This window comes from Anopheles nili, chromosome 3 (genome assembly GCF_943737925.1).
Source record: "Anopheles nili chromosome 3, idAnoNiliSN_F5_01, whole genome shotgun sequence".
Taxonomy (NCBI): Eukaryota; Metazoa; Arthropoda; class Insecta; order Diptera; family Culicidae; genus Anopheles; species Anopheles nili.
Genome location: NC_071292.1, coordinates 50,750,284 through 50,776,426, shown reverse-complemented (window position 1 = coordinate 50,776,426; position 26,143 = coordinate 50,750,284). Strand labels below are relative to the sequence as shown.

The following is a 26,143-nucleotide window of genomic DNA, read 5'->3' as shown; positions in this document are numbered from 1 at the left end:
AAACTATTTATAGCTTCGCCCCAGTCGAAGACACTACCGTGCGCGGACGAGGAAAAAAATATCCAGCCCCCTGCGTGAGGGCGCCAACGACTAAATAACTAACGGCCCACCAGCTAAATGTTCGAATTTCGAGTTCGACCAAAATATGACTTGCACTGAGCGAACGGTGTGTTTTGAAACCTGCCGAAACTCTCTTCCTTGGGTATGTAACAGCATCGCAGAGGTGGGAAGAAAGCTGTTCCGGAGCTTCGTATCGGATTCCACCACTTGGATCAAATGCAAATATATTTGATTGGTAAAAATATGGAAATAAGGTTTTACCAAAAAAAAAATTTGATTGGCTGTAAGCCAACTCTGGTTTGCAGAAAATATTATATGCAAAAAAAGACCGACAGAGAAAGATGGAAAGGTACATGAGTTAAGAGAAAGCGAGAGAAACTGACCCCCTAATGAAAAAGACATCGGAGCACACAGAAATCAAACAAAAAGGAACATAAAATCTCCCTGACGTAATGAAAACGAAGGACGAGTGTCTTGCGCGAAACGAGTTCCTTTATGCCCTACGAACAGTCGAAAAAGCACCATACATAAGCGCACATAAAAATACCCACAGAAGAAAGGGGAGAAGCACAAAAAAAAAGCGACACACACCTGTGATCGCGAAAAGCTGACCACGACGGAATCACCACTACAGGCGGAGTGTGGAATACAAAACTGGTTAACCGGATGCGACTTGGCATACATGATCGCCAGAAGACGCCAAATGAGCAGCAGCAGCAACAGCACCGTGGTTCGTTTCGCGCGTGACGTGGCATTGGCAAGTGCAGGCCTCGTGATTGGAGAGTGAATTACTCACGCCAGTGTCGCCGGTGATTCACGGATTTTCTGGGGAAATGTTACCCTCCGTGAGCTCTTCACGAAATCGACAAAAAAAATCAAATCTGTTTCATTCACGTACACCCAGATCGGGGGGGATCATGAACATGAGACTATGAGGTAAGATTGTGAAACTGCCAGAGAGCAGACCAAAAGAGCGGATTTTAAATGCCTCCCGTTCCTATATATAGGGATGGATCATATCGATCCACAATACTGCACATTTCGAGTCCTTTACAATTGAAGAAAGCGTCAGTTTAAACGGTCAATTCCTAACAAAACATTTACTTTGCTTATCCAACATTGAACACCACTGTTCTACAATTAGAAAAAAAATCAACTACAATGTAGTACAGTCAATGCAATTTCTGGAAGTCTGCTGACTCTCATTGAGTTCCAACAACACCTCCATCTGCACCCGTACGAGAGTCTGATCTACATTGGTTAGCCAACTCAACGATCACGGACCGCGAGAAGCGTGCAGTTGCTGCAACACAACCCGAAGGGTCTCACACCAGCCATAACCTTCACCGACAGCCTCCGCATTATCCAATTAACCACTGGCAGACCCTCCCCAATGTTGCACGAAAATCACGTAGGAGCGACAACGCGCGCTCCACCACCACAGCAAGGCGAGTTCGATCCAACACCCAAGCAAACTACCCCTGTAAGCGAACGTATCGAATCGCGCCGTTTGCGCAAATGTTTTTGCGGGGGCGCCGATACGATCGGTAGTAAAAAAAACGGATGCGTTTGTGAGGTTATGCCTGGCTGGTGCGCGAGGAGATCGCGAAGCATAGTGACCTAAGTCGAGTGGCAGAGGTGGCACCAAAAGGCAGCGCACTACTTACAAGGATGCCCGGTGGACTTGAGTGGGACGAATCAGTCACCGGTGTGCGATCTTGTCGGGGCTATTTCCATCGGATGTTGATGGTTTGGCAGGGCGCACTAACGAAATAGTAGCTCCTTTGCCCTGGCAGTAGGAGTAGGAATGGTTCGAAGGTTCTACCCCTGGGGGGGGCGAGAAAGATGTTGTGGGCGCAAAATTATGTTTCAGCCGCGCAACTGCTCGTCTAGCCGCTTTCCATGTTATAAATACACTGTTTCTGATGTTTGCCACACACTCGAGGTACGATGTTTACTAATATATGTTGCCGTCGTCGGCGATGTGAACAAACTGTGCACGATTTTCTTGAGTTAATACCGCATCTCATTCGCCAGCTAGTTTGTTAGCGTGCGAGATAGGAGCTTCGAGGCGCGTTTCTTGCAACATACACAGTTCACCGGATGTATCTCCCACATCTTCCAGTTGTTGCGTTTGCATGTTTTATTTCCACTGGACTTAAATAAATACCGTAAACCCCTCTCGGGCACAACCTTATTACTAAACTTCTGACGATATGTGCGCGAGAATCGAATAGGATTCGTAATTTAATTAAACGCATCATTCGCAAAATTAATTACACTTGACGGAGAGAGCAGAGAGAAAAACCAAAAACGTGATTTCAAACAACTTGTGGAAAATGATGGCGTACGTTTGCATCCATCCAAAACGGAACATTTGCGTGGAAAACCATGCAGACGAGTCACATCAACCTGTTCTCGGGAGGTGATACACCACCCTTGAGCACTACAGTCGAACTGATCGTACTTCTTTCAGTTGTATTATTTTTTTTTTTGCACTATTCTCACATTTTTAAGGGATCGTTCTCACTGAGCTGCCGAGGATCCCTTTGCCAACAGGTTACAACCACAGGTTGATAACTTATGCTCACGTGTCAACTACCGCCTAGTTTAAATCGCACTCTTACCTCAAAACCACTCTAAAGCCGACACACCACGCGTAGAAAGAAATTCGCAAGCATTCACACGCGCACGAACGCAATTCTTATCTAGTTTGCTGTTGATGCAAAAAAACACCCTCAATGAGAACAACGCGGCGGACAGAGCAAGCAACGAACTGATACGCAGCAAAACCGCGACTGGTACCGGATCCGGCAACGTGATCGTACGAAATGCGACCGTTGATGCAAGCGCGCGCGATCTGAACCGCGTTTACTCTCGGCAAACTTCGTACTCCGGTGCTCGATCGGACGTTCGCGATCGTTCGTGCGCACGAAATCCGACCAGTTTCTGTCAGTGGGGGCGCAAAATCAAACCCTTCTCGCAGACGCTTCTGGCAAACAAATGCTGATGGCGGATAATTGTATTTATTTGCGCATTTTGCGCTTCATCGCGGCTGGGTAGGTGGCTCTGATCGTCGGGCCTGAAAAAGAAGCGTATGCTTTCAGCAACGTGCCCGATGGCATCTGATGTAGCAGGATGGCGCGACAAAGGTACAAATTAGCATGTAAAATTTTGCAATCGGAAAGTTTGCCCTACTGATAAGAGAAAATCAAACCATTGGAATGCACACGCAGAGAGAGACAGAGAGAAATAAAGGCCCTTCCTTCGGAGACCGGACCCTGATGCCGGTTGCTTTCCATCGTGAAGCGCTGCTGCACTTGTCCGATGATGCCCTACCGTTACTTGCCAAAAAAGGGACGACCGATCGGTGCGGTTAGGTGTGCCCTTTGGAGCCACCAAGGGGAGCACTTGTAAGGTTGATTTTGCTTCTGCTTTCTCGGAGGGAAAGCCAGCGAAACTTAACACATTCCATTCGTCGATCTTGCTCATGTTCCAGGGCCTGTGACTTTCGACGAAAGGTGGGCTTTCTCTACCAAAGGATATAGAAGCAAATTCTGTCAGTTACTGGTGACGGAAATTTGATCGCTAACTTCCAAGTCCGATCTAATCCAGGGCGTAACGTTCTGCCCCATTTGTTTTATGTTCAAACCGCGTTCAACTCCCCATCTAGCTTCCCCAGCTGATCGAGCTCTCTCGTGTTGACATTCATTCATAAAATCCATTACTGCGCAAACGATAGATAACTGGATCCCGTGTAAACCCATTTTCGCTCAGAGTGATCGGCCAAGTTCGCGCCATTGCTGGACGCGATCTTTATTCAGTTCTCCTGCTTCACCATCAAAGCGAAACTACTCATTCATTCAGTAAAAACTTCAACACCAACCAGCCTTTTGTGCTGCTGGGATTAGTCGAACGTATTGCGCGCGAGGAGGCGTAGGATTTGCCTGTTTTTTTATCCATCGAGCCGTTCACTACAGGTTGTGCGGACAACCGCGTTCAAAAAGTATTCCGCCCCCGGCACAAGGTGCTATGGCCGATTGGGCGTCGATTGCGAAGGCGTCTGCCCTGACGACCGTAGCCAGAAATCGAGCAGCTAAACTCGAATCCCTCCATCGGGATTTGTGCCCTGCGATGGAGCGTACCACGCGGACTTACCGAATGGCGAGAGAGAGAGAGCGAGAGAGAGAGAGTGAGACACACAGAAATAGTTCAGCAATGATATCAGCAAGCCGCCGAAGGTCTTCGGTACGTTTTGTCGAACCGATTCCTCTCCACTGGAAGCGCTCCAAACCGCCCAGGCTCACTTTAAATGGTGGTGCAATGTAGCGGGACAAGTGCAGGCGCAACTGCAAAATGCGACCAGTGGTGTTGTTACTTTTTTTTTATTTCTATCATTTCCCGAGTGCATCTGCTCTTTTAATCGCGATCCGTGCGGGTGCGGGGATCAGACTTCAACACCACAAAACGTGCCATTCATAACAGCACCTCCGCTGGGACGGTGCTGCACACCAAGTACGCAGCTTCCGCGCGGTCTTTGGAATTCACCGTCCAGCACCGGACGAGAGATCCAAGATCCGAACGTCCGAATGTAGTTCACCATTCAATCCATCACGCCATCACGCCGCCATCACCCCAAGGCGAACCGGTATCGCGGGCAGTAATCAGACAGCAGCTCCAGAAGTCCCGTGCCGGCAGGATGTGCTTGTGTAAAACGTAAAGATCGAAAGCGAGCTGCAGTAGCGCGATGATTTTTGATAACCGGTAATCGAGCGAGCCGTGCACCGACCACACATCAATCTGGCGTTGAGACCAAGTGGAACGGGCGCCGATATGCACCGGCTGTTTGTGGGATCTTTTTTACAGTCATCTGTCGGAAAGGTCCTATCCATGATGGCCATCGGCACCGATGTCGGGGTGATCAACGTGTACAGCCGAATCCATGCACCTTTTGGCACCTGCATGAACCAGCTCGAATGGTGGGAAACGCAAATCACGTGAAGGCCTCACTAAGAGTAACGTACTGCACTAATAATAGTGCAAGAAATTGCACAATGCCTTTTTGCAGCACCCAACGGAGGTCAATCAAAATTAGTACCACAGCAAAGGTCTACATCCCTGTGCTGGTTGCTTGGATGAAGTATTCATTAATAGCGGATGGATGGCGGTTGTACAACATGAGCCTTCCCCATCTCATCTCATATGGGTTCCAATTGATTGACAACCTTTCACCTAAAGGGAAAAAATCGTCTCAAGGGAGCAAGAGGTCACATTTCTGTTTGTAACCCTGTTAAGGCAACATTGATTTTGTGTATTTCACCGGCAGATGAACGGCAGTGAGTTTGTCGATAGTGAGTTCTTCTCTTGGGCGCATTTCACCCTTCGACCCGTCCATCGTCCCGAAAAAAAAAACAGAAGGAGCAGAAGGGATGGACCCAAACGATACGCTTCCACACTAGAGATTCGATGGTGGTAGTTTACGCGAGAGCCAAAAATAACGCATGATGATTTCATATGCGTTTAATTTTAGAACACGAAAAATGAACCATGCTACCGCTCATTGAAGCAGAGCGTTCGCCTGCCCTAGCCTGGCCCCAAATGTGTACCGAACCGAAGTACACAGCCCGGATACTAATGGGATACCCGTGGTCCGGTATACGGGCGAGTGTGTTTTTTTCTCATCTTCACTTTCATCTAAACCAGCGCGAAAGGGTTACCGTGTGGAAGGGCGTTTTTACTCGACCAGGAAATCGGTTTTCTTCCACGTCGGTTCAGCCGGCCCAACGATGCATTCTGTTATCAGTATCTCACTACGCACACTCAGGAAGGCCTTGGTGTTCCAGACCGTCCCACCAAACAACGTCCGCTGGTTATCGTGACGAATGGGCGGTTGTACATTTTTTTGCTCCCCGCGCAGCCTGCCTGCTTTCTTGGAATTCATACCCGAGCCGATGATACTACATGAATCACACGGAAACATTCGTTTTTTTTTCCTCTACCCAAGATTAAACAACATCGCACTAGTCAAACTGCCACATCGTCCTTGTGGATGGAAAGGCTACTCTTTTCATATATCCATGTTCCATATCTATGAGGTATTTTAGGGCCACTATGATATTTTATATACGAAACCGTTCCTACACACGACAAGTTTTTTCGAAACATTTTAATGTACACTTTTGAAGTGTTTAATTTTATGCCTCTTTCAGCAACCATACGTAGAACAGTTTTCCACCTGGAGCAATATCGTATCATGCCGCTGGGGACTGTCAGCGAAGAGGGAGGAAAAAAATGGCGACTCGCACTGGTATTGCACGGCTGATGATAATTAGCGCAGGAACCAGCTCGAGGAGTTGCGTTTTTTACACTCATTCTTTAGCACGTTATCATAGTAGGCTTGCCTGTCACCAGGGATTTCAGTTCGCAATGTTTTAACAGCAACTTTACACAGGGTGTCTGCCATATGAATAACTTTATTACTGCTACCACAAGCCGCATATCTTTGGGAGGGGAGGGGCTTCAGTTCATGAAGAACATAACGCCGTTCCTTCCGATACGAGCACTAGAGCGCTTGCTTTTGCAATGTAGCCAGATGCAGAAAAAGTGACTGTTTTTTTACACTTTCAGCCCACTGAATGCTTTGATAACCACATCCACGTACTTTAAGGGGTTTAATATAACGCACGTACCTGTTTCGGGGGCTCAGGGAAGTTTTTCACCACGGAAAACCACGGAAAATTCACAGCAAGCTGCGAATGTTTACTTTTCACGATTTTTTTCTGTGCTATGATTTTCTGGCCGCTTGACAGTTTTGACAGCCATCGTCGGTGCTGCACTATGGGCTGTGCGATGATATACGATGGATATCTGCTACCGGCAATAAACTATTTTCATTCTATTTTCTGACACCTGAATTTGATGATTCTTTAAGTAATTTTGTTGCACATTGCTATATTAATCACGCTATAAACAAATGATTAACAATTACACATAACGTTGAATTTTAAACGCGGCTTTCTTCTCTCCCTCTACCGAAGCTTTTCCTTCTCTAGTAGCTACCGTGACGTCATTTTTTATGCTCGTAAAGGAAATTTTGGGAAAATCGTTACTTTTTATGAAAATGAGGTGAAAATTTTTTCAATGAGTAAAATAATCATAAGATAACATGCTTTGTTATAATTATATAATCAATGCAATAGCTTTGTTCAATTAAGTACAAAACTCAACAATCGAGTTTCAATCGGAAGAGTTCTTCACAGATGAACATATTACTTGAAAACAACATTTTACTACATAAATGAATCAGTATTTTATCAACAACCTCATTGATACTTCATTGCATATTTCATCAAAATATAATTACATTCGCAAATGTATTTGTCATGATCAAAATTTAATTCAAATGACTTTATCATGGTGGTTTTCTTATCAAGCATTATGTATTCTTAATTGAACCAAATCAGATTTAATATATAATAATAAATATGTATCAATCAGCATATACAAACGTATTGTAGATTGAAACGTTTTGTAGTTGCCGATTTCACTAAAATTGCATGAGTTATGTTTAATTATTTTGTGCTTTTAACAACATTAGTATGCTAGTTGCACTGTTGTACCAAATAGGTCAACTAATTTTATTACCTTAAGGAATTACCATGAAAAATTTAATCTTTTTTATAGAAGTGACGAAACCCAAACACAAATAACAACACATATTTACATAAGAAAGACACTATAGAAATCTAAGTATCGTATTCAAAACTCGTATTAGCAGTGCAACGAAGATTCGTATACGTATTCTAATACAATATTGTGTTTAATATCAGAATTTATCACATATTACGAAATAATGTATAAAGCACAGTATCTATATCAGCTCGACTCCACCCAATCGTGAGTCGATTTCGAAGTTCATTGGTCCGTATAAGAAAAATCGCCCTGAAGATGTTGAAAACGACTCATTGCGCAGTCTTCCTGCACCGCGGATCCACCCACCTATGGCGGCTACCATTTCACGGGGATGAGAAAACGCTGAAGCTGTTTCGCTACTGGTTGTTTGATATTTTCTTTGCCATAAAGCTCCCTCGGCCGCATCCTATCCTTTCTTGCCCTTCAAATAATGAACGAGAGACAGAGTCGCTCGTGCCGAGGCGAAATAGTCGATGACTATGCGCACGACATTAGAACTGAAGGATGAGGTTCAACATCATGAAGAACGGGCTTCCTCTCTTTTCTTATGTGCTGTTGTGCTATCTGATGGGAAGGATCAGGTGCACAAATATCGTATATAAGCGAAACGGAGCTCAGCATTGCGAAACAAAATGGCGTCTAGCTAAAGAACCTTTCCCTTACAAGAATTTTCCCAATAAAAACTTTAGCTTTTCGGGTTACAATGTGTATAAAGTAAATTAAATTACTACTTACTAATAGGCATTCTATTGTGCACAATTTACATGAAAAATGTCATGAAATGCTTATTTATTGTGTGAGATCTACGTTTGAAAGCATTGAAATATGCTTTGCTGAAAAGCAAGTTCAAAATAGTAATCAATACTGCTTCCGTAGCATAGTAATACTATGGCAATTTAAATAACGGTTTATTTTACATAGAACTTTCATCGAGAACTCTCTAGTTCGCTAGAGCCTCCGCATCCAACGAATCAGCGGAAATCTACCAAACTGCCCTATCTTATTTTCCAGCCTTCCTGGCGCCATTTTATGTCATTGTCCTAGCCGGAAAATCTCTGTTGCCTTCTGCTTCCATCTACCCCGATGGATATGTTCCCAAGCCTATGTAGGATGTACACTGACTGTATCAAATTTGGAGGCTCACGCCGCTGAGAGAAGCCATGCTGCCGAGAACGGAACCACAGCAGCTGCCATCGATGGGGCCACCATGTCTCTGCGCTGAGCCGCCATTTTATTCTCACACTGTCAGTACATACGCCCATGCCCCGTTGGGGTGCCAGTCGACGAATAGATGGATCTACTTTCATAGTATTTGTGCCATTTTTCCGGGCAAGCGGGAAACTCCGCATTCCTCCCGGGGCAGGCTGTATCCTTGGCAATAGATTGTCGCAGTGTGTAGAGAGAATAAAAAAAAGGCTCAAAAAAAGGCTGCCAATCGGCCGCCCAACTGGCGCCAGAATGGTGGAGCATCTCGCTACGTCCCTTGGCGCAAATTCTAGCAGAGAACAAAACGGACCTCCGTAGAGCGATGGAAATGGAAATGGAAAGGATGCTGCTCTGCCGCCTTTAACCCTGCCACCCGGAAGCTTTTGGGATCCTGCTGGAATGTTCTCAGCTCCCCCATTCTGCGGCAACATTCGTGAGCTGAAACCTGCAACGCCATCACTATCGCAATTTAGACCGTGCGCTTTAGTTAGCAACGGAAATCTCTGCAGTAATAAGCTTGTCAGCAGTTTCGGAGCATCATTATGTTATTTTTTTTTTCATTCCTTTTTCTCATGAATAAACAATATAAAGAAAAGGACGAAAATTCGGAGGTTAAAAAACTAAGCACGGGTTTGCATGATGAGATGCGCTCGCGCTCGCGCTAACAATAGAATATTAGCATTAGCTTGTATATTCTAAGTTGAAATTATACATTAAGGCATACATCTAATGTACCAAAAATAGTTTAGGTTCTTTTCACGCTACATGCTTGAACAATCTCATCATCCTTCTAGACCCTTGGTCACAAGGAAGTGCTCGAGCGAGAGTTGCACACGTGTGCCACTAGCAAGTACTTTCATTTTATGAATGTATCTGCATCTCCCTACCATCGAGCGTTTGCAACCTGGGCTCGGCAAATTGGGCCATAAATTTTCATTACCATCACGGTTAATTGAATTAAGTTCCACCGATCTATCCGAGTTTTTCCGAGCTGTCTTCAACGCGAATCCCCCGCCAAAAGTACCCGATCCACTTAGCGCCCGTTCACCGCATCTTTGTTGCACGGTTGAAATCGAGCCGAGATTTATCGATGACGGCTTCCACGGGAACCCCTTCCGAAACGGGCAGACGCGTGGAACAAAAATTGCACATTTTGTGCCGAATCGCCCGTTTGTCATGCCACACAGGACGGGCAAAACGCTCGATTATGCTGCCGCTTATCCCGCTAAACGCCACGCGGGTCTTTTTCCACCCCGAATCCCAAGGGTCGACCGATTATGACAGCTGGCTCGAAGGGCGGCTCGTTGCAGCGAGAACACACGCGCGTGAGAGCAATGGTAATGGTTTCAATTAATTTGATTAAATTCCGGCCGATTTTTAAGCTCCATTTTCCGGCTTCTTCGCACGAGCCTCGAGGTGGTGTGATTGCCCGGACGCATGTTGCCTTGAGGGAGGAGGTGTTGTTCCAACCAAAATATGGCCCTCTCGGGTTCCCTTGGTGGTTTGCTCGGTACCAGTGGCAGTTTATTGCACTTTCGTTGATTCGCATAAATAAGTCGTAAACCGGCTGGATGGGCCTTAGAAAATTCGCCCGCACCCAGGGCTGCTGGTGAATTGGCGAAAAGGACATCGGCAAGGATGGCAAGGTTTACATGTGGAGGGGGGAATTTCCCGGAAACGGCATACGCGCAGGTTATGGCTCATAATTGCGCCGCTTTTAATCGTAGTCGTAGTGCCATTACTCCGGTCGTCGAACCTGTTTACCATTTATGCTTGAATATGCCATGGTCGAGTGGATTAGGAAATAAATTGTGAGCCATCCGCATTAGCTAAATTTATCTGGGAGTGTAAAAAGGTCTACATCGAACCGTTTTAATTACGATCCTGCGTATAATACAGTAAAATATACATATATGAAGAGAATGCATTCGTTTAGTAGTTATTTCCTTTACACAACTCTCTTCAGTTCGATCAATTTATCAAGTGTGTAAATCCCCCTCGACTGCCTTATAAAGTAACCCTGTGGGCTTAACAGAACTACATGACTAATTACTTCTCTCTTGCGTCGAGAACTCGATGAATATTTCATACGAACAGCAATCTCAGCTTGACCCATCGACACCAAACGAACGGTCACGTGCAGGTGATTTGCCACTCGATGGGTGCGCTCTCTCCCCTCAACACTGTACCGCCAGTTACCCTCGTGTTACTGCAACACGAAGCGATATATACGGGGAGGATGTTTACGGAAAATGTGGCATTTGTCATACAATTTTCCCTGCATGGGAGGTACGAACGGGAGGGCTTTCTGTTCCCGCGCCCTGTTTCGTGCGCCATTTCGCGTCCCTTTCGACGTGGTGTTTCTGTTCCGACCACGGCGCCGTTCGGGTAAGAAGATAAATAAATATCACTTTCCACGCTATGCAAACAAATCCATACCGAGGGATAGTAATGCATTACTGTAATAACATTTTATCGACGAATGCGGCTCGTTTTCGCGCGTGATGAAAAATAAACGATAAGGAGCAAAAGACAAAAAAGAAACGAGTGGTGCTCCAGAACCTCGGAAAGATCCTGCCCAAGCTCTGGCAGCACGCCAATGGGCAGAAAAGAAATTCGCTTCAATGGAAACTGGCGTATGGATGCGAGCATCTTCCTAAAGTCGGTTTCAGTAACGTTTGTATTATGAACGATTTCCGGTCGGCGGCGGAAAAAATTCACTGCCTGAAGCCGGCGAGGATACGAAAGACCAATGGGCAGGCCTGGAAACTGATTTATGGTGTTCGTGGTTCGGTAAATCCGTCGAGACGTCTCTTTGCGCTTCGCTGGGCATTCGACTACGTACCGCTGTGCTGGAGCAAGACACGACACGACCTCGTCCTTTGCATACTTTCAGGCGCATGCTGAAGGTGTCATCGGAATATCGTTTTATTTTCCACTTTTTATTGTGCCTTTTTATTGTTGTTTACCGTGCCGATGTCCATCTAATTGCTATCTTCCACGGGGACTTGTTTATTTTAAGTCAGCCCATTGTCAGCCCGCTTGGCGCAACCGGAACTGGAGGGACACTTCTTGGCGAGTTTTTGCGGTACCGTAAACACTTGATTAGATCTTTTCCAACGACCGACGATAGACCGCTCCGGCAGGATTTTAACGACGCCTTTACGGTGGTACGATAAGTCTGTTTTTTTCGCATTTTGGAATGGTTTTATCATTTTATTTACAGCGATTATCCACGTCCGCCTTTATCGTCACCGACGACTGCGACAAAACAAGCGCGAAGAAACATAATGTAGTCGCAACTCACGGCCACATCCTTTCTGGTTTCCGGTCCGCAGGGACTTTGCACTTGCAGCTCTTGCCTGGGTACCGGGCAACGCGGTTCGGTGGTGACAATTAAGTTTTCCCCTTTTTTTACAGCTCACTTATCGGTGGCCTGCGGAAAGCAGATCCCTTTTTGGTTCCGCCGAGGGGCTACAGCATCCCCGCGAACTACTGATGCGAAGGACAGGCCGGCAGCAGGAACCAATCGTTAAACCATCGCGTGCGGATGGAAATCATAAAAAATCATTAAATTACGAGTTAACGACGCCTGGAAAATCAGCTCGAATTAATCTGCATCACTGCGCTCGGAGGGATCGTACGCACGCGGAAAGAAAACCTCATTCGCGATGATGCGCGAGCGGCAGCATTGGTCGTTAATCCAACGATAGACAATTTGAAACCGCTGTGCAAGGACACCGGAATTAACTGTGACTCACAGAAAATTGTATCTTTCCCCACGAGGCTGCCGCATCGTCTAGGAGCAGGCAGTCTTTGGGTTAAGGATTCACCGCATGGGGATTGATCTTTCGCTGCCGAGTCATTCCGTGCGGCCATCAGCGAGGATTTGATGATCCGGAATAAAAACGATGGCGTGAAATTTCACCATTTGTCATCGGCATCATCAATGATGGGTGCTATGGAACGAATAAAATAAATATACATGAGAACAACTGCATGTTTTATGGCATCAGAAGCACCAAAATGGTGGGAAGCTATTGAATAGCTTTCGGATGAATAAATAAATCCAAACTGCGCGCATTTGTTCGGTAATGAACAACACGCAGTCGGAAAATATTCTGCCGCATAATGTTGTGAGAGGTTCAATACAATCCGAGCATGTACGCGTTATTAAAATATTCAAAGTGGTGCTTCTCAAAAACATAAATAAATTTTACATCGCAAAGCCTCCACCATCACCGTTCGAACGACATCCGCCACAGCGTCCTTGTGTAAAGCAGCTCGAACTCTAAACTATCTCTCAGGATAATAAATCTCCATTTGCCGGATGACTCATACGTTGGCGTTGTCCTTTTTACGTTACGCCTCAACTACATCGCCAAGTGCTTCCCCTCACTGGCTTCATTTGTCCGCTAGGGGTGGCCCTTGCGTCGTTTAGGAAAAGAAAAACTATCTACCCTTTTTCTTGGCAAACGCCGCCGCTCGAATGTACGCCCTTCGGCAACGATGGGAGGAAAATATCACTGTCACTCCTACGAATGGTACCCTCTCGAAAGATGGAAACCAGACAAGCGCACCGGTTCCACCCTGCAAATGCTTGAAGGAACGTCTCCAAATCGACAAGCCAAATCTTGGATCATCCATATTTCACTGGTTCTATCTGAAACCGAACGCTTCTCAAAACGCCAAACAAATTACAATGGGTAATACAGTTCGGACCGGTCTCTTTTCATAGTTTACATTTTCCCAACGCATCAGGCTACGGGGGCACAATTCTTAATACGCTCCGTTTGCTGCACCGATCGCACAACCCGATTGGCGAAATCGCACCCGGTCCCGAGCTCTCGGAGTGATAATCTTAATGGCATTTCCGGACGCCGTGCACCGTCCGTACGGCATCCGTATAAATTATGTTGTCACCCATGTTGCGCCTCGGTTGATTTGAGCTGTTGACTTGCTGCACCCTTGCGTGGAAAATATCCGATTTTGCGAAACCAAATCGATCTGCTAATACAATATTGGGAAGCTAGCCCGACCCCTTGCTGGATCGAGCAGCCGATGAAGTGCCGGTAGATGCCTTCCCAGCTTCTCGCAATCCGAGAAACCGTTGCGGCCATGCCTGCTTTAAACGAAGCCATGTGGTTGCGGCGTGGCAATTGTACCACGTGGGTAAGCAGCACGTGGGGAGGTCGACGAATTCTGCACAATTGATTTGTTTTTATTTATGGCATTATTGTGATTCGATGCGCCTGTGCCACTTCCGACTCCCACCGTGCAGCGCTTTGGTGGAAGCGATGGGGTTTCGATAACGCACTGAAGCAGGAAATCAACTTTGGCTTTTAGAGAGTGAAACAAAAAAAAAGCAACTGTCTCTGCAGCCTGCATCTTCATCTCACCATTGTGTCCTGACCGGAAGTGACAAAAATCCGTCCAAATCGATCCCCAGGCCCTGCCCGATGCGAAGGTAAAGGGACGCTGGTTCGATCGCACCCTCAATGCGAAACAGTGTTGCCCCGAATCGATAGGCCACACTGATGAAAACAAATCTGTGCGTCACGGTGCCGGCCGTCAGTGAGGCCGAAGCTGTGAGTGGTGTGTAGGATGCTACGGTAATAAAAATTGATGGTTCGATGTCTTTTGGCGCATCGGTTCCGGTGCCGGTTGCGAACGGTCACACTTCTTCCGGTGTGTGACGGATTGGCACGTGAGTACTGACAGAAACGCCAGCCAAAGACTCTCTGGCAAGAAGGAGGTGTTCTCGTACGTGGTGGGTTACGTGGAAAGAACAAACGCCCCTTCAATCGGTAATATTGCTGATGGTTGGGCGATAGGAGAGCTCTCTATCGGGGATCGAGATAGCAAAAATGGCAAGAAAAATGTGTATATACGTATAGGCTTATTGTGACCATAACATGACTTGGTTTTAGGGTGATGGGTTCCCATTTGTTTCCGGAACTTATCATTCAAACGTCAGCAATATAAGCGACCTTCCGCTTCCTGCATGCAAATTCTTCGAATTCGACGAAAGAAGGAAATTGAGCAAAGGGCAGTTTCTGCCATCAAATAAAATGTTAGCGTCTGACATTTTGCTAGCATTTGAATAATAAATAACCTTTGAGAAAGCATGCGTCCTACAGATTGACCGCTCAAAAAACTTCATCTTTGCTTAGTACAACTAGTTGTGGTCTGAAGGGCATTTCCTCCCAACAGCAGCTGAGAGCCTTATCCCGGGCTGACTCGGTTAAAAAACATTATCTAAGGGCCAGATTTTTTCTCTATTGGAGAATGTAAATGAGCCAAAAATGGGGAAAAACTTTGCCGATTAAGAGCGCACCGTATACAGGGCCGTGCCAAAGGCGGCATATAAATTTTCTCTCCTAACTCGTGCCGATCGCCGGTCATTTGTAATTGCTAGTTTTGGAAATAAATTTCGAATGTTCACGAATAAAACCGCGCATCATTGGTACGAGAGACCTATGTGCGATGCCACCCCAGTTCGCTTTGCCATAAAAGCGCTGCCATAAATCACCGAACTCGCATATACAAGCGTTTGGATCTGCTTTTCACAGCGCCATTACAGCTTACTTTATGCATTCTTTAGTCATGCATGGGAAACTACAATCAAAAGTTATCATCGTCCATAAAAGATACCCATTCCGGTGGCTCTTACCGTTTGGTGGCGTATATGTTGTTCGCATTTTTCGCCTTTCCATGGCCTACGCCTTTAAGACGCCGTTCCTAGTTTTCCCCGCCATTTTTTTCCTACCACAAAAATCAAGCCTCAAAATGGCTCCCCGGGACCGCCGTTGCTAAGCTTTCCTTCATTTTATTCGGCTCGTTAAAAAAAAGGCTCTCGCTTTAGAACCATCAGCACCCTATCAGGACGGAAGTAAAAGACGGAAAAGCTGCAGCAGTAACTACTCTCCGAACCGGGCTTCGGCACTCCCCAGAAAGCTTTTCCTCTGGCCATACAATGAATTCAACGACCAGTCATTCGCAACGAGCTCCCAGAAGGCAGCATGGGAGCAAGCAAAGCTAGCATAATGTCCCCAAGAAATACAACGAATCGCCCGGGAACACGCGAATGGTGGGTGCAGCTAAGAACGAATCTGTTCGCACATAAAACTGGCGCCAAGATGGCGGCAAAGTTTTCCAGAGAGACACTATCTTCCCGCTTCGCTTTGCTCCCAGTCTAAGATCCCTTTCCAGCGCGTTGTAGCGTCTTTCTTGGGTGTACGTTTTTTTTTGTTTCGTTCGAGCATAACACCGATGATTCGTCCCACGTCCGTCCGGTTCAATGAACGATGGCTACTTCTTCATGTTCTGGCCGTTCTCGTGATGAGGGAAAAAAATCTGATTATTTCTTACGCCCAACTCAGCAAGGAGCAGGTTTGTTCTTTTTGTCCGCTGTTGTAAAGCGTGGACACGATTCCATTATGGAGCGATGGTTCCCATGGTGGAATAACAAATTGGTGCAAGTTGATGCTGAAAATCGGCTGAATCACACACTGCACACGCGGTTCTGTCCTTCGGGTGTCGTTTCACCCAGGACAACGATGCGATGGAGCTGCCAGAGCTTCCAGCGCTTATCTTACGCTGGGTTGGAGCGTTCCCATGGCCAGCACCAGCTAAATTGGATGGTTTTCATCTGATAAATAGCACTCGGTGCTTCTCGTCAGCCTGATGCCGGCGTTAGTTCTTGGCGTTTCTATCCTCACTCATTTACCCGTCCAATTCCCCGAGGGAATTGAAGGGCTTCTCGGGACTGATTCTCACTAACGACGGCAAATGTTTGCCCATTATGTAATGACCGATGCTGCTAATCCGACCGTGGGTGCGGTTTTCGTATAACAAATGCACCCTTGAGAAGGTTCGTGGCTTAGTCGAAAGATACACTCTGCTTAACATAGAAATCGCTCGCAATGCCATCACGCAGTCGATACCCTGGATGACTTCGTGGAGCAAGTTTGGCGGTATTATTTGCATTTCAAATGCTTCTCCAGAACGTCTAAATATTAAACCGAACAAGTCATCATCTCACAGCGGACATTCAACCCACCGCTGGTGCGTTCGCACGCAGTTCCCGAGCGGGAATTTCCCGACAGTCAGTGATCATTAATCTTTCGAAACTTGAACCGGTCAGACGCGATGATCCAGGGTACGCACTCGTACGCACTGGAGAGCAAACAGCCCGGCTCTACCGCACCGTAGGATCAAAATCAATCGACTTCTGGTCGTCGGCTGGGCTGAGATTTACTTGAGGTTCGAATTTCCGTACAAGTGACGGAAACCACGTTCTGTTAGGCCACGTGGTCGCTACCGACACGAGGCTGCCGGAGCCGCGTGAAGGTCTCCCGGATGCATATACACCGGTTTCGGGACGCCAACGAGCGTAAACAGAACAATCGCCTGAACATGCTCTCAGGCCCACCGACCCCTGGGGTTAAGGCTGAGATTCGCCCTGCTGTAGCTAGGGTTTGCTCACTTTCGTTCCGTTCGGTTCCGGATTCGACTTTTACTTCCGACTTTCCTCTTCCTGTGCGCATTCCTAGCGAGATTTCGCTCTTTCCGGCCGTTTTCTAGTTTTGCTTTGTTCCTTCCCTCACCCTTGCTTGATTTCTTTCGAACGTTGCTAAAATGTTTGCTCATCGGTTTCACTTACTACGGGCCGAAGGGCGACAGAAAGGCGCACGAGGCGGTCGCTCCGCAGATTTGTTTTTCTTCCTGTGGCCGTTTATCATCCCGAAGTGGGGTCGGCTCAAGCGAAATGAAGTGTGCGTGTGTGGCTGTGTCTTTTTTTTCACACAGCCCGTACTCCCTTTTTGAGACGGAGCATCCTTTTCAGTGATTTCAGTGATTTTTTTTTCTTCTAGCGGCATATTCCAACTCACCCTCCGTTTGTTGTCGGGCAGGGGTGCTCGGGCGCGAATCGATGGTTATCGTGCGTAAATGTTTTTAGTTGTACGCCTTTACAGTTCCCCTTTTCCATATTTCCAAACTGCCGGCGCCGAAAAATTGACGAGCAAAAAGTGTTTCTTCCCGCTCTTTTGTTAATTTCCACAGGAAGCTGGGAAAACACGACAGGCGGGCAAAGATTTTATCACCTTTATCACGCGGAAACAATTTCATACTCGGTGTTTTACAGACCACGATAAATTATGCCAGATGTAAATGGGTTTGATAATAATTGAGTTCGTCCTCCAGCAACGCCTGACCGCTCGGTTGGGTTAGTTGCCGGGTTGTTAAAGTTAGTCTAAAATGTGTCCACCGAGACTAGTTTGACGCGACACGCCAGTTTTTTAATCGTTCCAGTGAGCCATCGTAAAACGATTACCATTTTATTTGACTTTTGGACGGGTTCTAGTGGTTAGCTCGTTAATGAGAGCAACAACTGTGATGAAATGTACATTATATATTATACACGAATAAAATAAATGTGAACGAAATGAAACAGTATTCGAAAGGTTCTGCCTATGCCTCATTTGAGTATAAAAACTGATATAAAATAGTACACCACCGAGGTCAGATATCAATGCTGAGATAATGCAACTATTTCCAGCTCACAGAGATTTGATGGTACCACTCTTTCTGTTGATTTATATCCCCCTTCGCGTGGCTCACATTTATTGGATAACTTTCTCCTATTAAACAACTTTCTTCAATTCGATCGAAAACCAGATTCTCATAAATCTGCCAACGGATGCGCTTACTCACGGAGATTAGCCGATAAATAAGCTGTGTCGGTCAAATTCTTCCAAAAGTAACCGAACCTTCTAAGCCACGATGACCACTTCAGTGGTCATCTCAAATTATCACCAGTTCAGGAACGAACAGTTACCCGTGTAACTCACGTTACTGCGAAGCATTCCCAGCAGACCAATCGAAGCCAACGGTACAGGATCTACTCTGTACATTCGCATCCCTGTGGCTCTCCGATTAACAATTAATTTGGAACGACTTAAAACCAAATTACATTGGCGTAAATTGTCGTTCTTTGATCTGGCTTGGGGTAATCGCACCCTACCTTGAGGGTGTTGATTTCAGAACCCTCCGGATGAAATCGAGCAAGCCGAAAACACCACCCAGGGAGCAATTACCGTGGGTCGAAATAATTATACCGCACCGCTTTTTCGGTGGCGGATCGTCTTCAAACTCTTCGGAGGAGGTACATGTTGAAGAGGGGTGCGAACGTGCAGTCATTCCATAATAGACTAAATAAATTGACTTTATTGCCAGTCAGCTCGGCGTGGCTAAGGATGGCACCACGTACCTCAATGGACTGCGGGATTAAATTGTTTTGTTGGCCAAGGATACGCTTATCACTCCAATACGATCGCACTGAAGCGTCCTGCCTTATCGTACCCTAATGAAGCCGAATTGTTCAGTAAAGAATACTTGTTTTCGCGTTCTGGAAGGGCGTTGAGAGTAGATTGCGAAAAATGCTCTATTTATCTTAGAAAGCAACTAGAAGATCGGTTTCCACAACGAGCCCGTCCTCCAGTTACGCAACAAAAAACACATCGTGGCATAAGCCCGATTTCCAATCGAAACGGAAGCTATACACTATAGTATCCTGCTGGCATCCAAAAAAGAATAGCGTCGTAGATAATATCATATATTGGTAAAACAGGGAATATCTTTTATTTCGGGGATTTGTTTCATTTTTGCACACCTATCAGCTTCTGTGATCAACAATGTCGAACAGAAAAAATGGGGAAGATAAAAATCAGATCAAATATTGCAATTTTCCTCGCCGGTTCGTTGGCAAAGAACAACTTCACAACTGATTGAGTAACACGTGGCGAAACCGTCGCAATTTTACACATTCAATCAAGTGGATCACGATATCAGAGCATTAGTAAAGATAATGAACCAGAATTGTTTAATGGCTAAATGAAGTAGATTATATTAGTTCAAACATTTCAATTTCAAACATTAGTTCAGACATCCGTTATCAATATGAAACCGTTGTATGTATCTACCTTTATTATTATAACAGCTTAAATTGGATTTGCCAAGCATTCTTGAAAAAAACTAGTCGGTTAATTTGAAATAATGTAATAATTAAATGCAAACATCTCTATTTTTCAAAAGGATACATTTAAAGTTTAAAATTTTTCAATCAGATTTACAAACAAGAGATTAAAAGGGGGGTCACTTTAGTAATGAAGTAGAGACTGTATATTTATATTAAATTTTGTGATTTTTTGGGGATATAATATAGCATCAAATATTTGCAAAAACCTGCATCATTACTTCTCAAAATAATTTGCAAAAGATGCAGATAAAGATACTGTAATAACGGCCATAAGTTTGACGTTGATTATAAACCAAACAAATCATGGTTTTGTCAAAATTGGCACTTGAGGGTTTACCTGTTTGTTTTGTAGTTTTGTAAGTTTGTTCAATTGCTTCGATTGGTATGATTTGAAAGTTATTATCGTTGAAATATTTATAAGTTTAATTATCATAACTGTGTTCAACAATTAATCTATTGACGACGAAAATATGTAGCATAAGGATATATTTCCCACGTTTTATTTTTAATTAAATTTAAAGTAGTTCAATTGCTGCTTTCTAGATAGCTAAGAGTTTAACAACATTCTTTACATTTAACTATTGTTCACTTATTTCGATATTTTTTTCCATAATTATCGAATTATGCTGTTACTTTAAAACAACCTAATGAATGATTTGACATGAAGTAACATTCTTATCGTATTTTATTGTCTGCTCTCTTATCAATACAAGGTTCAAAGTTCACCTGATTCAGGGGTTAATTAAGAGAAAATGTTGCGAACCTTAAGTAACAGTAACCTCGCACAAACCTTACGAATAACGATGGATCGCAAACTTTGCAGTAATTCGGGATTTTCTGCCAAAAGGCTTACCGGTAAGGTAGCCGTGGTAACAGCTTCGACTGAAGGGTAGGTAATTTGCCTTCATAATTATTTCTTTAATATATGAGATGTATTTTAAACTTCACCATTAGCATCGGCTATGCCATTGCGGAACGTCTTGGAAAAGAAGGTGCTAAGGTAGTCGTTAGCAGTCGTAAACAGCAAAACGTCGACCGGGCAGTGAATGATCTCCGAAGCGCCGGACTCGAAGTATCTGGAATCAAATGTCACGTTGCTAACAGCACGGATCGCAAGACCCTATATGAGCATGCAGTTCAAAAATACGGTGGAATAGACATCCTGGTTTCAAATGCTGCTGTAAATCCAGAAGTGGGAGGTGTGCTTGAATGCAGCGAATCATCATGGGACAAAATATTCGAAGTGAATGTGAAATGCTCATATTTACTCGCCAAAGAAGTACTTCCATATATCCGTGAACGGAAAAGTGGTAGTATCGTTTTTATCTCATCTATCGCTGGATTTCAACCATTTCAACTGCTGGGTGCCTACTCAGTCAGTAAAACGGCACTGTTTGGATTAACGAAAGCGGCAAGTCTAGAACTGGCGTCTGAAAATATTCGAGTTAACTGCATTGCTCCCGGAGTGGTTCAAACTAAATTTGCCGGAGCTGTAAATATTCCTTACATGCTAACAACACTAAATTAATTCTTCTTATCATACGAATGTGTTGCCTTTCAGTTACAGGACTCGGATGCAGCTAAAGAAGAAACAGAGTCACGAATTCCAATGGGCCGCATAGCACAACCGCATGAAATCTCGGGTGTATGCGCTTTCCTCGTCTCAGATGACGCAAGTTACATTACTGGTGAAACGATTGTAGCATCCGGCGGCATGGCTTCCCGGTTGTAAACTCTTTTCCTAAAATAGGTACGTGTCTTCCGAGTTTAGCAACAGTGGTGTTAAATTCAAACAGGTGATTGTGTATTTCAAGTTCATAAATAAAACATTTCATTGGTGCTTTGTTAATTTTATCCCACCATTGTTCGTTTCCGACCGCGAGCTCGCACTTCTTCGTATTTTGCAATAGTTTCTTTACAGCGATTCGTATTATGTTCACAGTATGACTGTAAAATTAAGTCAAAAAGATCTGGCAATTGACTGTGAGCACTTAGTATAGCTCTCTCCAGGACGTACAAATCTACTCCCTTATTTTCGGTGTTATCACTAAAATGGGACAGTCCGAAATCGATTATCACCAATTTATATGGTAAAACATCATTACTTTCTATCGGATCCAACAAAAAATTTGATGTAGTTAAATCACCGTGTACTAGATTATTCTGATGCAGCACACCTATCATTTGGCCTAGTTTTTGAGCGAATACTTTTAGTGCGAGTGATTCCGTAGCGCCCTTGGATGCGGTTAATTCATCTATAAAATCTTTCGCTGTTCTACTCCTTTCCAGATATTCAATGAAAATTTTACGTCCTTCTAAGTCTATGCCATAGAGCTCCGGAGTAAGCACCCCGGCTGTAGCGCATCGCTGGAAGGCTTTCTGCTCCGCCTTAATTCGTTGTCGTGTGATTTGTCGATCGAGAGCTGGATGTCTGTACTTCTTTTCAAAGCGTTCCTTCACCAAACATGATTTTCCTTTGTAAGTACCAACATATAGCTTACCTTCAGCTCCCTGTTTCAAGAGCTGATTAGACGTTGTAGGTGCCTGCTCTTCATTCATATTTGCTCCGTATCGTTCCTGAATAAAGAACACGACATAGGTTGTTATTAAACAAAAAAAACTAAGCAATGTTAGCGCATATGCAATACTTTATCCTCTATGCATAAACACTTTTAGTGTCTGTCACTATTGTTAGTAAATATCACACTAAATTATGCCAAAACAAACCTGATTTTACACCAGCCTCTCAATTCCGAATGTTTACCGGCATGGAATCTGACCATCAATTTGACACAACAGATGACATTTGTTATGATGGTGGGCATTCAAATGGAACCATAAACCCCGTATCACTACACATTGCCTAATTTTTAATATATCACCGGCTTATAGCCTAATTTGTGATACATCGCTAAGTATAGCTGATTTTTTACATGTTACAGAAGAGTTAGGTTTTTTCTCCAAACAAAATATCATATGTAATTTCCCGCATGATTTATATGTTTCATATGTACAAAAAGGTTCCATGTCTTCATCAATAATTTAAGCCAGTTGGCGCAAAAGAATGCGTTTATTATTTATAGAATACCCTCTAGTCGAAAATAATCAGGCGTGTTGATATGAAGCTTCGCACAAACGAGCCAAAAGAGCCGACATTTGCAATAATGAATTCAATCCATCAACAATTTTCATATGTGCTTCTCCAATGTCTCGAATGAAGTATAGCTTCAATTTTTCATTCATATCCATGCGACGACAAACACGAAAAACATTTCCAATAATATCCTCTGCCGCATACCCAAGGCGCCATAATTTCGTCATTATCTTGTTTGCTTTGTGAATATCGCCTTTAACGCAGTGCTGCAGCATGTCCTGCACAAGCAGCGGGTGAGGTTCGTCGCACACTTTGAACACGTTTGCTCCACTAATATGTCCGAATCCGTTAGAAGTAGACTGAAGGTTATTCAGTGCCTGCCGCATATCCCCTTGAGCGGTAAACACAATCGCTTCAAGACCATCCTCATCGTAGCTAAGATTTTCATGTTTGCATACTTCTACAACTTTTGCTAGCACTTGGGAATCGGAGAGTTTCGAAAATCGCAACACAGCACACCGTGACTGAATAGGTTCGATGATTTTTTCGCTTGTGTTGCAAGCCAGAGCAAAACGCGTGGTATTGCTGTAGATTTCCATCGTTCGTCGGAGAGCCTGTTGCGCCCCTTCCGTCATACTATCTGCTTCATCGAGAATTACAATCTTGTGCCGTCCACGAGGCAATGTAACTTTCTGTTGGGCAAACATTTTGATCTTGTTTCGCACGACATCTATGCCACGCTCGTTCGAAGCATTTAGCTCGAGCACTGCTTCGCGAAAATTGGAGCCTAATAAAATGCGTGCTAAACAAAGAATTGTTGTTGTTTTACCCACACCGGGGGGACCCTGTAATGCACATGAAAACAACAGTTGAATCAATTATTCACGTTGCTATCGAAAGAAAAAACAGAATATGTAACAGACCGCTATGATAATATTTGGCGCATTGCCTTGGGAAGCGAAAATGCCCAGCCGAACAACCATTTCTTGATTGCCAACGATTTCTTCGAAGCGCTGCGGTCGGTACTTCTCAATCCTAAAGTATTTCGTAGGAACATCAACTTGATCAACCATACGATATGGCGCTACGTTATACATACCATGGGAGATTCTTCTTTTTACTCTCTGCTGTTGTCTCTTTATGAGCCGATACGCCCGACGTTGTAGCTACTTCCTCCGGCATGATTTCTGGCGATAGTAAGCGTCTGTTGTTAAGAAAAACTAATCAATAACACAATCTCTGCAAAAGATACGACAAGTCAACCGCATCAGCTTCCTTTCGCGCCTTTCTTGTTTACCTAATACGCGCGTTGAGTGAAAAACGATAACAACGATAAAACGGAACTGTCAACATTTGACAGCAGGTAAGCAAACAATAAGAAGAAATACCTCGCATTCTGGTAACACCGAGAAAACGGCAAATGTTTAGATAATTTCACTACCTTTTCCCTCCGGAAAATCCACCTTTAAGAAAACCTTTTTCTTTACTGTTTGCCGACGATTCTTATCATCTAGTGAATCTGCAATGTAGTTAGTGTTAAAGTGGTGTGGTGGTGCATTTAAAAAAGGATCAATTAAAATCCGTGTGCGTTTTTCCGCGTAGGATGCTGTTTCCCTGTTGAACGGTAATGGTAGAAAAATGTGCAGTTCTTGTGAATAAAAAGGTTGCGAAGTGTTGCAACCAGCTGGTACATCAACGCGTAATTTGAAAAACCTAGTCGTGCAAGCATTGCGGTAAAAATTGTAAAAGTAAGTACCGTATAAATTCAGACGCATTTTCTTACGATGCCAGCAGGACATTTTCCATAAGTGAACACCTTGAAGAGGTATACGCACGCTCGCTAGATAAATGAGAGTATGGTGACGAAATTAAGCACAACATGCTATCTTCGACGGATGATAAACTTATAATATGCAATGTTAAAAAAATTGTTACGTTTCTCGCTTGTACCATTTTACTAGATAGTTGCTTAAATTGCATTAGTTTGCCTACAAAAGGTGTACATTTTTGAATAAACTTCGCAGCAGATTTCCTTGATCCTTAAGTCCTGATGCTGTAGAACCAAGGGCCGGTAAAGGGACTAGAAATAAGACGAGAACAAAAATATAAAGTAGACAGTATTAAAAGGGGAAGGTATTTGCTTTGCATAGAAATGCATCAGCCCCTTTAGTGTCCTAGGAAGGCAGATGCGTCCGTGCTGCGTACCCGTAGAGAATGGACATCAGCGGCGTCGACGTCAACGAAGACGCAACAACTTCCCCTCCGTGTGGATTCGTTCTTTCGATCGATCGTTATTTCATTCATACCGAATGGCCGTACCGATTCGGTTTCACCTTCTTGAGGCCGCAGCTTGTTGCATATGCTCCGTCGTTGGGTGCCGCTTTGACCCACAAGAACACAAACTCTTTGCAAACAGCTGATTCAAGTTCATGTCTTCTGTTAGCTCGTTTGCTACAGCGATAATGGTTCGGAAGGGAAAACCAATTATTTTAGGCATGTAAGGAACCAAACAGTTGGCTTTGCAACATTTTCACTGCACAATTTTACAAACCCTGAGACAAACTACGTTTGGTTATCGAATATCTTGTATTGTTTTTTTTTCAGCACCTTTATATTGATCCTTATTTATTTATTGACCGTTTCGTTAAGGAAAAACTTGTGCTTAATTGTTTCAACATTTTTCAGATCACGCGAGCGTATTTTTCGACACACATCTACCGAAAGAAGCAGCTGGTGACAAAAAACAAGCGGGATCAGTGCCGTAATCAGTGTCGTACTGTGTTTGTGGCATTTTTTCTTCTACAGTCACGTGCAACCCCGGCGGTACTCGCGTGAATGAGCATTTTATAGCTTGAAAGAGTGTCAGTTCTTTTCGAAAGTTTCTTGAAAGAATTATCGAAACGAAACCCGATTTTACAGTCTAAACTTAGATGACGTGATTATCTGTGCACTCCTTGTAAGTGAAATATAAATCGGACCTCCTTGCGCTGAGTATCAGTTGTGTGTTGCTTTTGTCGAGTATCTGCTGAACCCCACCAGAAGCAACCACA

At 44.4% G+C, this 26,143-nt stretch overlaps 3 protein-coding genes across 3 annotated transcripts; 1 reads left to right on the top strand and 2 right to left on the bottom strand.

Moving 5' to 3' along the window:
* Window positions 1–20,741: 20,741 nt before the first annotated feature.
* Window positions 20,742–21,834, top strand: LOC128727833 (dehydrogenase/reductase SDR family member 4). Its single transcript, XM_053821780.1, has 3 exons — window positions 20,742–20,888; window positions 20,954–21,491; window positions 21,561–21,834. Exons 1-3 carry the CDS (start codon window positions 20,752–20,754, stop codon window positions 21,729–21,731), a joined length of 846 nt encoding a protein of 281 aa, XP_053677755.1. The 5' UTR covers window positions 20,742–20,751; the 3' UTR covers window positions 21,732–21,834.
* Window positions 21,835–21,850: 16 nt separating this feature from the next.
* Window positions 21,851–22,558, bottom strand: LOC128724560 (EKC/KEOPS complex subunit TP53RK). Its single transcript, XM_053818284.1, has one exon. It carries the CDS (start codon window positions 22,556–22,558, stop codon window positions 21,851–21,853), a length of 708 nt encoding a protein of 235 aa, XP_053674259.1.
* Window positions 22,559–23,104: 546 nt separating this feature from the next.
* LOC128726139 (replication factor C subunit 2) lies at window positions 23,105–24,275 on the bottom strand. The gene is made up of 3 exons (XM_053819929.1): window positions 24,193–24,275; window positions 24,017–24,128; window positions 23,105–23,938 (listed from the first exon to the last, which is right to left on the bottom strand). The coding sequence occupies exons 1-3, from the start codon at window positions 24,273–24,275 to the stop codon at window positions 23,105–23,107; spliced, it is 1,029 nt and encodes a 342-aa protein (XP_053675904.1).
* Between the last annotated feature and the right edge of the window lie 1,868 nt (window positions 24,276–26,143).

Coding starts and splice junctions, on each gene's coding strand:
- LOC128727833 (XM_053821780.1), top strand. CDS start 20,752: ATGTTGCGAACCTTAAGTAACAGTAACCTCGCACAAACCTTACGAATA. Junction 20,889..20,953: donor GTAACAGCTTCGACTGAAGG/GTAGGTAATTTG, acceptor CTTCACCATTAG/CATCGGCTATGCCATTGCGG. Junction 21,492..21,560: donor AAACTAAATTTGCCGGAGCT/GTAAATATTCCT, acceptor GTTGCCTTTCAG/TTACAGGACTCGGATGCAGC.
- LOC128726139 (XM_053819929.1), bottom strand. CDS start 24,275: ATGCCGGAGGAAGTAGCTACAACGTCGGGCGTATCGGCTCATAAAGAG. Junction 24,129..24,192: donor AAAAAGAAGAATCTCCCATG/GTATGTATAACG, acceptor GAAATACTTTAG/GATTGAGAAGTACCGACCGC. Junction 23,939..24,016: donor CGCCAAATATTATCATAGCG/GTCTGTTACATA, acceptor TGTGCATTACAG/GGTCCCCCCGGTGTGGGTAA.
- LOC128724560 (XM_053818284.1), bottom strand. CDS start 22,558: ATGAATGAAGAGCAGGCACCTACAACGTCTAATCAGCTCTTGAAACAG.